General features: G+C 48.3%; 1 protein-coding gene across 1 annotated transcript in view; it reads left to right on the top strand.

Annotated features, from left to right (window-relative positions):
- The first annotated feature begins 1,140 nt into the window (after positions 1-1,140).
- Positions 1,141-11,202, top strand: part of PKD1L2 (polycystin 1 like 2) — an 83,042-nt gene continuing 72,980 nt past the window's right edge. The window contains 4 exon segments of the mRNA XM_032614834.1: positions 1,141-1,441; positions 3,917-4,081; positions 6,197-6,395; positions 9,845-9,945. Of these exon segments, the coding sequence (XP_032470725.1) occupies positions 1,141-1,441; positions 3,917-4,081; positions 6,197-6,395; positions 9,845-9,945 (766 nt within the window).

The following is an 11,202-nucleotide window of genomic DNA, read 5'->3' as shown; positions in this document are numbered from 1 at the left end:
ATCCTCCCGAATATGTTCATGTTTTAGTGGCTATTTAGGACGTACCACCTTTTATTAACCAGTTTTCTTTAAATGGACGTTTAGGTTGTTTCCCATCTTTCCTTCTTACAAAATTCTGTAATAAATAACCATATATATATATATATATGACATATCACATATGTATGAATTCATCTGTAGGTAAAGTTTCTAGAAGTGGAATTGCTCCATTACAGAGCTTGTACTTTTAAAAATTTTGATAGGTATTGTCACACTACCCACAATAGAGGTTGTACCAATTCATACTTGCATCAGCAATTGGTGAGAGAGCATGTTTCCCCACATTCTGGGGGTGTGTTTGGAAACATTGTCAGAGATCATTTCATATAGGGCCTTGAATACAAAGCCAGGAGGTTTGAACTTGATCCATTTACCATGGACACCTGTTGGAGGGTTTAGGCAGTAGGTGAGGATGGGCAGTTTGAAGTTTTAAAAGCTTATTTTCATGATGACATCAAATAAATTTTGTAGGAAATTTTTATTCTCAAACAGGCATGAGTGGTAATGTGATGAGTCAGAGAGCAGAAAAAATCTCCATTAGGATTGAAGCCATGTTGGGGAGAAGGTGATTATCATCTGGGCACAGCGGCCACAGACAATGGGGTTGGATATGAGCTCAACTTGGTTTCTTTTCCATCCATAACTCTAGCTTTCCTGCCAGTTTTCTTTTATCGCATACTTCCCACAAGCTGATGGCTCCTCGTGAAACATTTAGCCCTGAAGGGTAATGACATAAAAACCAATAACAAGGAATTTTTATCAGAAGCTAACGGTTCACCCAATGACAAGCAGACAAGTGATACAGCAACTTTATCTTTCTCTACAAGACCTTTTTGCAAATTAGTTGGATTTGGAACTTCATGGAACAAAGAGCTGGGGGAAGCAAAAATGCAGACACATTAACAAGATGTGCATTAACAAAAATGCAGACACTTAACAAGATGTGCATTAACAAAAATGCAGACACTTAAACAAGAAGTTAGTCACTATTATGTGATACAACAAGAGAAGGAAAGATGGACGGCAGCCAGTTGTGAAGGCACAAGCATATGAAGGACCTGAGAGCCAGGCCCATCCAGATGCTCCAGCCGTGGTTCAAGGATGAGCACCTTGGCCTTGGTACTCTTGGGGCTTGCCCTGGGGTTTAGGGCCATTATGGCTAAGCCAGAGGATGGCAGCTTTTGCTCTAAGAGCCACGTGGCTTTCAGAGATGCTTGCTATGAATTTGTGCCTCTCGGCCGCACCTTCTATAGTGCCCAGAGCTGGTGTGAGGAGCAAGTAGGCCATTTGGTTTTTATTCATGGTGAGTCCACCCAGCTATTTCTGCAGAAGCACCTCACCCAGGACAGGGAACGGTGGATTGGACTCACATGGAACTTGGCTTGGAATGATACTACAGAAGGTAGGTGCCACGATAATTTTGTTTTATGGGGAGCTTGTGGCTGTGATTCTCACCATAGTTTCTTACTCAGAGCTCCATGGAACAAATTAGTACATCCCAATTCTCATGGTAAGGAGACCCTCCTTTTTGGTTGTTTTGTGGATCAAATAAAAGAATTCTTGTGCAGTAGCTAGCACAGAATCCAGCTTGTAGCTGACATGCTAGAAATGTCCCTTTCTTTGCTTGTGCCTAAGACTAGCTATGGCTTCTTCAGTTCTTGCTAGAATAGTGCCTGGCACTGTCCTGAGTGCTCCACGTCCATTTTCACAGTGAATGCTTATCATAACCGATGAGACAGTTATGATTGTTGTCCCTATTTTACAGATGGGAAAACAGAGTCTCAGGAAATAATGACTAAGCTATTTTCAAAGCACTTCCACATGTCCTTCCCCCACTTGTTATGAGGCTGGAGTGGGTTAAGTGCTTAGCACAGCTCAGTTCACATTAGACAGTCTCATGGTAACAGTTGTCCTGGAAACCCTACCTTACCCTTCGCTCGGTGAGGACCCCTTCCTCCAACCCCCGCACGTTCAGGTGAGTCCTCCTCTTTGCACCTGTAGGATCTTGTCCACACATTTAGGAGAGCACTTTTGGCATGACTTCAGTTTTTAGTTGTCTTCCCCCCAGACTATGAGTTCTTCAAGGGAAGGAACCATTATTCTGGTCGGTTTTGTTTTCCCAGTGTCCATACACAACAAAAAATGAATGTCCATATTTAAGCCTTACCCCTGCCCCATGAGGCAAGCACTGCTACTCTTATTTTATGAATGAGGAAAATAAGTCCAGAGGATTGAAATGAGTTGTTCAAGATGACAGCGTCCTGCTACCTCCCATTGCCCAGTAGAAGCTGCTGGGTTTTATAAATGAGTAGCTTGGTCTGGGCTGAACACCTGTAGAAATGTACCAGCGTGGATGGAAATACTTTAATAAAGGAGCAGCCGGAGAAGCTCATTTTAGGAAACTCACAGCCAAGAGATTTGAATTCTAAAATGCATCTTCAGGCAACATCTACTGAATGGTTTCTTGCTTTGTAGATGCAGAAATTGTGGATTTCTGTATATCGGACACCCATTCACATGCAGTTAAAGGAGCGTGTCTATTTAAAATCTCCAAGGGATACTGCATGGCTGCTACAGAAAATGGGGTAGATCTGAGTAGGCTGATACGTCCCAACCTCCATCGCTCAGTGTTATTTAAGAAGCAAGGGACTGTCCTGGCTGTGTGCGATATGATGGCATTTATGTAACTATATTTCAGGCATTCATAAATGTTGATGTATGGATACAATTCATCCTGGAACAATTTTCAAGAAACATAACAATAATGGGAGTAGTCCATAGGTTGAAAGAGGGAAGATGTTTTCACTTTATACCCTTTTATGTTCTTTGAATTTTTTTAACCATATGTATGGATTTCTTTTCCTTAAAAAAATGATAAATGTATTTTTGAGTCTTCACAGTAAATAGTTTACAGCCAGTGTTTTCTAGACCTCTGGTGTACCTCTGTATTACACACACACACACACACACACTTCTTCAACAATCATGTTGGTGTATTCAAGGCTCTGAAGAGTACCAAAATCATGAAAATTGCTTCCACTTTAACTCAGTGCTGCCCAAGTATATTTGACAAGGGCCCCTGCTTCTCTCTGGAGTATGTCTTGCCATCCCGAGGCACACTTCTGTGCTCTTTTTTATTTTATTTTTTAAATTAAAAAAATTTTTTTAAACCTTAAAAAATTTTTTTTAATTTATTATTATTTTTTTGGCTGCATTGGGTCTTCGCTGCTGCGCATGGGCTTTCTCTAGTTGCGGTGAGCGGGGGCTACTCTTTGTTGCGGTGTGCGGGCTTCTCATTGCGGTGGCTTCTCTTGTTAGGGAGCACGGGCTCTAGGCGTGCTGGCTTCGGTAGTTGCAGCATGCGGGCTCAGTAGTTGAGGCACGTGGGTCCTAGAGCTCGCGGGCTTCAGCAGTTGTGGCTCATGGGCTTCAGTAGTAGAGGCTTGTGGGCTCTAGATGCAGGCTCAGTAGTTGCGGCACACGGGCTTAGTTGCTCCGCGGCATGTGGGATCTTCCCGGACCAGGGATTGAACCTGTGTCCCCTGCATTGGCAGGCGGATTCTTAACCACTGTGCCACCAGGGAAGTCCGGTGCTCTATTTCAAATTGTGGTTACACATTACTGGAAGCATCATCTATTTAATCAAACCTCTTTGTATGGGCTCTTGGGCTCGGCACCCCGGTTTGTAGGCTGAGACCTTATCTTGGAAGATAGTGGCTAGGTGATGCCCCTTCACTGGCATGGGACAGAGAGGCCTTCAGCCTGTCAGCACTGCCTGAGCACCCACTGCACACAAGGAGTGGAGCTGGGGCCAGTTCTCTGCACACCAGGATCAGGAGGACCCTTCCAAGTCCTAGTGGTCATATTCCCATCCCAGGGCCCAGGATCTGGCTGGACACCTCAAATGTGAGCTACAGTCACTGGCACCGAGGGCAGGATGCTTCTGTAACCAACCCCTGGGGCTACAATGGGAGAGACCCTTTCTTCGGGTGGTTGCCCTCGGACAACTGCACACAGGAGTTTGCCTTCATCTGCGAGTTTGGTGAGCTGGCCTGTGCTGTGGGGTCTCCTTCCTTCTTTCTTTCTCTGACTCTCTCTGTCTCTATCTCTCTGCATCTCCTTCTGTCTTGTTCTCTCTTTTTCTGTATCTCTCTGTCTCTGTCTCTCTGTCTCTACCTCTCTAAATGCCCACAATCTCCGGCTGTGTGATGCTCTGTGTCTCACTTCATCTCTCCAGCTCATGTCCCGCTCTCTCCCTGCCCACTTACCTGCCTACCTGCCCTCTAGTCTCACTTGTCTCTCTGTCTTCCCCTCTTATAGCCCACATTAGAGGGAAGTGCTCAGCCCTATCTCTGCTCCCTTTCCAGTCTTCCCATGAAGAGACATGTGGTCCCAGGAGGCTGTTCTCACTCACCCTTGACTCCCGCTCCCTGGTCAGCCCGGCTTTGAGCCCCTCACCCCCGCATCTCACTCCCAACTCCCAAATCCCCCCACGCTCTGCTCTTGTGCCCTTTCCAGCTGCTGCCTGTGGTAGGTCCCTTTTGTGGGCCCTGGGAACCCCTTCCTGGGGACTTTGTGTGCAAGTCCCCGCAGGAGTGGCCCGAGACCCACACTGGGTCCTGCCTGCCATGGGGGGCCTGGTCTTGGAGCTGAGCTGCCTTGTGGTCCCCTGACCCTCAAGCCAGCCTTGACAGAAGGTTCTGGGCTTCCAGGCCCAGTCCCCTCCCTGGTTCTAAGCCCCTCATTGGAGACTCTGGCACCCAGGCCCCAGTCTGGGTTCAGACACTTATGGGGACCCCTGCTCTATATCCCCCACAGTCAGCTTTATAGATGCCACGCAAGCTTAACTTTCCTGCCTGGCCGATTCGGAAAAGTCGAAAGCTTTGTGGACCTGTGGGTTGTGTAGCTTCCTCACTTCTTACCAAAGCTCCCCGCCAAACCCCATCCCCTTCCCTACTCCCACTGCAAGCCTGTCTCAGCACCGTCGGCCCCCAGGGTCTTGCAGTCCCTGGCACGAAGTCACACTAGGAAGAGCTAACATACATCCAGCAGGAGTTCCCGGCACTGAGCTGTACGTGCCTCTGTGCACTTATTCATCACACAGTAGAAATACCTCCATCATTCTGTTGCAGGCCCATGATAAAGCTAAGAAAAGTGATGCTCAGAAAGGGTAAGTTCCACACAGCTGGGAGGTGACAGAGATGAGACGCGAAGATCAGAGAGAGAGACTGGGAGACACTGTGCTGCTGGCTTTGAAGATGAAGGAAGGGGCAGCCTCTAGAAGCTGGAAAAGGCAAGGGAATAGTTTCTCCCCTAGAGGCTCCAGAAGGAACCAGCCCCGCCCACACCTTGATATTAGCCCAGTAAAGCCCATTTTGAACTTCTGACCGTAACTGTGAGAAGATAAATTTGTGCCGTTTAAGCCACTAAGTTTGTGGTCATTTGTTACAGCAGCCATTAGGAAACAAACACAGATCTTGATCTCAACCCCTGCCCTGTGGCGGTCCCATCAGGCAGACGGGCCTGAGTCTGAAGCCAGTGTTTCCTACTTTCTGCTGTGCACGTCTGAGCCAGGTCATTCTTTATCAACAAATGTTTACTGAGCATAGACCACATGCCAGGAGCTGGGCTGGAGTGGGGTTTCAGCACAATGACCCCACAGAGCCTGATGTTACCACAGGGGAGGATAATAGTGCAGCTCATAGGACTGGTATGAAGACTCGATGAAATCACTCATGCATTCAGCAAATGCTTGTTTAGCATCTATGATGTGCCAGGCATTGTTTTCAGAGAAGTCTCAAGGAAGGCACTCGAAACAGGTGGAATGATACTTGCCACTTTTACAGCCCTGACCCTACTTGTACAGACTCATCTGATCCTCCTAACGACTCCCCCCATAAAGAGGAGGCACGGAGAAGCTGAATAACTTGCAGAAGACCACACAGCCCGAGTGTGGCTGGGCTGGCCCTGACCCTGGGCAGTCTGGCCCCAGAGCCATGCTCATGTCCTCCACATCATCCCCTTGCTGAGTCAGCTCCCACTGTGTCCTTGCATCTCACAGTCCTGACCCCTGAGACCCCTCTGCTTCCCATTACCTGGGCACTTTCCCATCTGTGACCACGAGCCCTCCTTAGGTGTCACCTTACCTTTGCCACAGGTGTCGGCCAGAGTCTGGCCTGCGAGAACCTCAATGCCACCATGCACTGTGGCTCAGGGGAGGTGATCCAGATCCAGGATGCTTTCTATGGGCGCCAGACTCCCCATTATTGCATCCAGGATGCCGGGGACCCCTCAGACCTGGAGGAGGAATGCAACTGGGTCAGCGTCAAGGACGAAGTGGCAGGTAGGGCCCAAGGGCTCTGTAGCTCTGGCTGCAAATGCAGGGCACTTCCTGGTGTCCTGTGCCCAGCAAAGGGTCTGGAAGGATTGAACAACCTTCATATCTGACCTTGGGCTTCCATCATATAGGAAAATTGGCCAGTCTGCCCACAGTACCAAGCAGGGGAGTAAGGGGGCCGTGGCTCACCCTTCACCTGACATCAAACCCACCTGGCGGGTCAGGTGGACATTTTCCTCCCCACCCCAACTGGGTGCAAAAACGTTGCTTTCTTTTTTTAATTTAAATTTTAAAAATTTCGAAATACTTCAAACGCACGTACAAGAATGAAAAAAGTTTCAGTGAAATCCTCTGGACCCACTACCCAACTTTGTCAAATCTTAGTATTATGCCATATCTGCTTAAGATTCCCTCATTATAGAAATGAATAAAACATTAGATTCGTATCATCTGTCTTGATACATGTTGTACTAGTTTGTTTCACTTATTATGTAACTATATCATAGTTTGTCTTTTCCTCTATTGAGAGATGTGCAGGATTGTTGCTTAATCCTTGCTATTGCGAATAGTCCTGAAACAAACAAACGTTCCAGGTGGTATCTCCCCTGTTCTGGATGGTATCTCTCCTTCACGTGGGAGAGTTTCTCTAGGGTCTTATTTTTCTAAATCAGATTAAATCTGCCTCTGAGCCAGGTTTGTCTGGTGACAAGGATTTTCCCTTGGAAAGAAACTTGCACCTCTCCCCGCCACATCTGACCCACATCACCCCTCCTCCCCTTAGAGCAGGCGTGGGGGAAAGAAATGCCGACATCAGCCAGTTGGTTCTCTTCGTCTCGCCTCGTTGCCCCAGCACTCCTGAGGCTGTGGCCCACCAAGGAGGAAAGGCCCGGAGGACGGGCCAATGGGTGTGCCTCCTTCACAGATGGAGCTCAGTGGGCTATTTCCTTAAAGGCCCAGATGCAAGCTTCCAAACCTTGTAGCCACACCCAGAGGGCACATTGGATGGGAGCCCTGCATCCTTTTGGGGAGGGTTGGAGGAGATCTGGGCAAAGCCCCAGGGGGGCTGTTTGTACCTAAGTGTCACCACCACTCATTCATTCAGTCAGTTTGCTGACAGACGTTTATTGAGCACCAAAATTGTGCCATGCACTATCTTGGGCTCTGTGGATGCAGGGATGAATCAAACACAGTCTGTTCTTCGAAGGGGTCACAGTCTAATGGGGAGACAGAAACAAATACAGGCAATTACCTAGCACTGTGCTCAATGTCACACAGAAGGGAGAAAAGGTGCTGTTTAGTTACTCATGCAAGACTCATTTTGTACCTGCTATGTATCAGGTACTGTTCTGTGTGCTGGAGATAGAGCAGTGAACAAAAACAAAGCAAAACAAAACATTCCCTCTCTCTTGGAGATTGTAGTCTAGTGCTGTGGATGCACCTAGTAGGGTACAGATCTCACACTGAGGGGTATAGCAAACTGGGTCCCAGCAGGAAAACAGAAATCATGCTAGGTCTTCCAACAGAGGGAATTTAATGCAGGGAATTGGTTACCCAATTACTCAGTCACGGAAGTGCTGAGAAGCCGAATAGGGGATGATGATCCAACCCTGAGATTAGAGGAGCAGAAAGCCGCTACCACCCCAAAGGGCTGGAGGGACAGCCATGGGGGATGTCACACCAAAACCAGAAGTCAGGGCCACCCGGCAGGTGCTAGAACCATGATCTGCCCTGTGGGAGCAATGACCACGGAGGGAGGGATGGGCCCCAGGGAGCTGGAGCTTCAGAGGAGATGTGGTGAGAGAGAGGGCAAAAAGCACCCTGCCCTGTACCTCTTCCCGTCTGGTGCAGGCAGACTTTGAACCCCCAAATTCCCACCCTAGTCCCTGGAACTGAGGGTATGATGAGATGCCATGCCCATGAATATGTTAACTTACGTGGCAAAAGGGTCTTTGTACGTGTAATTATGGTTGCTAATCTTAAAATAGGGAGATTATCCTGGATTATCGAAGTGGGTACAATCTAATCACATGAGCCCCTCAAAGCAGAGAATTCTCTCTGGCTAGAAGCATAAGAGAGGGGTGGCAGATGGAGAAGTCAGTGAGATTCAAGTATGAGACAGATCTGACTCCTCACTGCCAGCTCTGAGAGACAGGGGGTCACATGGGAGGACTGGAGAGAGGCCTCTAAGAGCTTAGGGTGGTCCCAGCTGATAGCCAGCAAGGAAATGGGACCTCAGTCCTACAGTCCCAAGGAACTGAATTCAGCCAACAAGAAGAATGAGACTGGAAGTAGATTCCTCCCCAGAGCCTCTGTGACACCTTGATTTCAGCCCTGTGATACCCTGAGCAGAGCCCAGCTGAGCCCACCCAGACCTCTGACCTTCAGAAAGGTGAGGTAATAAATGTGCTGTTTTATGCCACTACGTTTTTGTAATTTGTTACAGCAGCCATTGGAAGTTAATATGTCGTCTTCAGTCTTCCATCAGCTCCTGCCAGTGCACAGGGCAGTTTGGGAAATGTAGTTCCCTGCAATTTGGAACCAAGTAGGGTGAGGGTGGATCTGTGGACCAACGGTCAAAGGGCTGGTCACCTTCCCAGAAGAGGTGAGATCTAAGCTGAGACCTGAAGATATGATAGGAGTCACGCAGGAAAAGGACAGCTGGGTGAATGGGGATGGGTGTTCTGGGGAGAGGGAGGAACCCATGCAAATCCGAGGAAGAGCGTGGTAGGTGCAGGGAACTGCAAAGCACTCAGCATGGGGGGAGGTGGGGCACTAGTGCCTGAGGAACCCAGACCCTAGCCCCAGGATGTTGGGGAAGCACTGGAGGGTCACAGCATCTGCCTGTCCCTTCTCCAGGCCTCTCTGTAGGCATCTATTATGTCTACATGGGCAGAGGGAATGGGTGTTGGGATGACCCTGAGGTTTCTGGCCTTGGGTCTCCACACTCCTCCCTCCTGTGGGCACCTGGTGCCCGTGGCAGACACAGGGTTCCTAATCTTGTGCCCTCTTTGCCAGTTCTCAGGATGTAGGTTTCTACCTTAGACCATCTGAGTAGATGCTACTGGACCAGTGGTTCTCAAAGTGGGGTCCCTGGGCCAGCAGCATCGACATCGCCTGGAAGCTTGTTAGAAAAGCAAATTCTCAAGCTGCCCTCCAAATCTACTGAATCAGAATCAGGGTCTGGAAATTTTTGTCTTCATAAACCCTCCAGGGGATTCTGGTATTCTGAAGTTTGGGAACCATTGTGCTGGACCCTGAGATATTTGAGGGCAGGAATCCTGCTTGTTTCTCCCCCAGCACCGGGCTCAGTGCCCGGTCTTCAGGAGATACCAACAGGTACTTGTTGGGGGGATGGTGGGTGAATGAACGAATTCAAGGTCACTCATCTCTGTCTGACCCTATCCTTTAATGTCCTTCACACGGTTTCTGCTTCCGCTGGGATGTGGGTGCCTCCCAGGCCAGTGCCAGGGGGCTGCAGGCCTGCCAGGGGGCAGCAGATGGGACCTACTTTGGAGACCTGTGGCCCACCTGGGGCAGTTACCTGTGGGTGCAGTACCACTGCTGGGAAGGTGAGTCCCCAACTTGCCTGGGTGTGGGAATTCCCTTCTTATCTCTAGCCCTCCTTGGAGCAGAGGGTGCAGCTATCCATGGGGGTGGATCTGCTCAGTACTGAGAGACCTCCTCACCCAAAACTGCTGCCCTGTGGCTTGCCCTCCCCACCTGGCTTAGCTGCAGGGTAAAGCATTTGAGGTTCAGTTGCAAAACAAGCCATCAAGCCAGAAGTTGAAAAACAACTGTTTTAACCCCAGGACGCTTCAAATTAAATTTCATGCGGTGACCCAATAAACACAACAGACAAAACCAAGATTACTTGATTGGAAGGATTCCCACATGCCACACGCACTCAACCACCACCCTCCCTGTAGACTGCCATTTTAGAATGCACAGGGACTTTTACAAATCTAAAAAACCATAAAAATAACCCATATTACCAGAATTTATAAAAGTTTTATAAATCAAGAAGGAAGAATCCCTCCCTTCAATTCAACAATTCTACTCCTCATAAAGAAACTACTCAGTTGTTTAGAATAAATCTTCCCTGCTTTTTAAAGTGTTTTCATAGACATGGCTGTGTATGAACGTATAGATGTATATGTCTACAACTCAATTTTTTTCACTTAATAATATATCCTGGACATCTCTCCAAGTCACTACCTTATTCTTTTAATGACTGCATAGTATCCCATCGTAAGATTATGTCAAAATTTATTTAACCCGTTCCCCTCTTTTTTTAAATTAATTAATTAATTTATTTTTGGCTGCTTTAGTTCTTTGTTGCTGCACGCAGGCTTTCTCTAGTTGTGGTGAGCGGGGGCCACTCTTCATTGCGGTGCGCGGGCTTCTCATTGCGGTGGCTTCTCTTGTTGTGGAGCACGGGCTCCAGGCGCGTGGGCTTCAGTAGTTGCAGCACGTGGGCTCAGTAGTTGTGGTTCACGGGCTCTAGAGCGCAGGCTCAGTAGTTGTGGTGCACGGGCTTAGTTGCTCTGCGGCATGTGGGATCTTCCCAGACCAGGGATCAAACCCATGTCCCCTGCATTGGCAGGCGGATTTGTAACCACTGTTCCACCAGGGAAGTCCAACCTGTTCCCCTCTTGATGGACCCCTTTTGGGGTTGCTTCTGAGTTTTTGTTGTTATGTATCACTCTGCAGTGCTCTCTTGTGCATTCTTGTGCATATATCTTGACATACGCCTGGGATTATTTTTAGAGGAGAGATCCCTCGTAGCGGAAATGCTGGGTCACAGGGTACGTGCATTTTAAATGTTA

The sequence above is a fragment of the Phocoena sinus genome, chromosome 19 (genome assembly GCF_008692025.1).
Source record: "Phocoena sinus isolate mPhoSin1 chromosome 19, mPhoSin1.pri, whole genome shotgun sequence".
Taxonomy (NCBI): domain Eukaryota; kingdom Metazoa; phylum Chordata; class Mammalia; order Artiodactyla; family Phocoenidae; genus Phocoena; species Phocoena sinus.
Note: the sequence above shows the minus strand (reverse complement) of the source record. Positions and strands in the feature narration are given on the sequence as shown.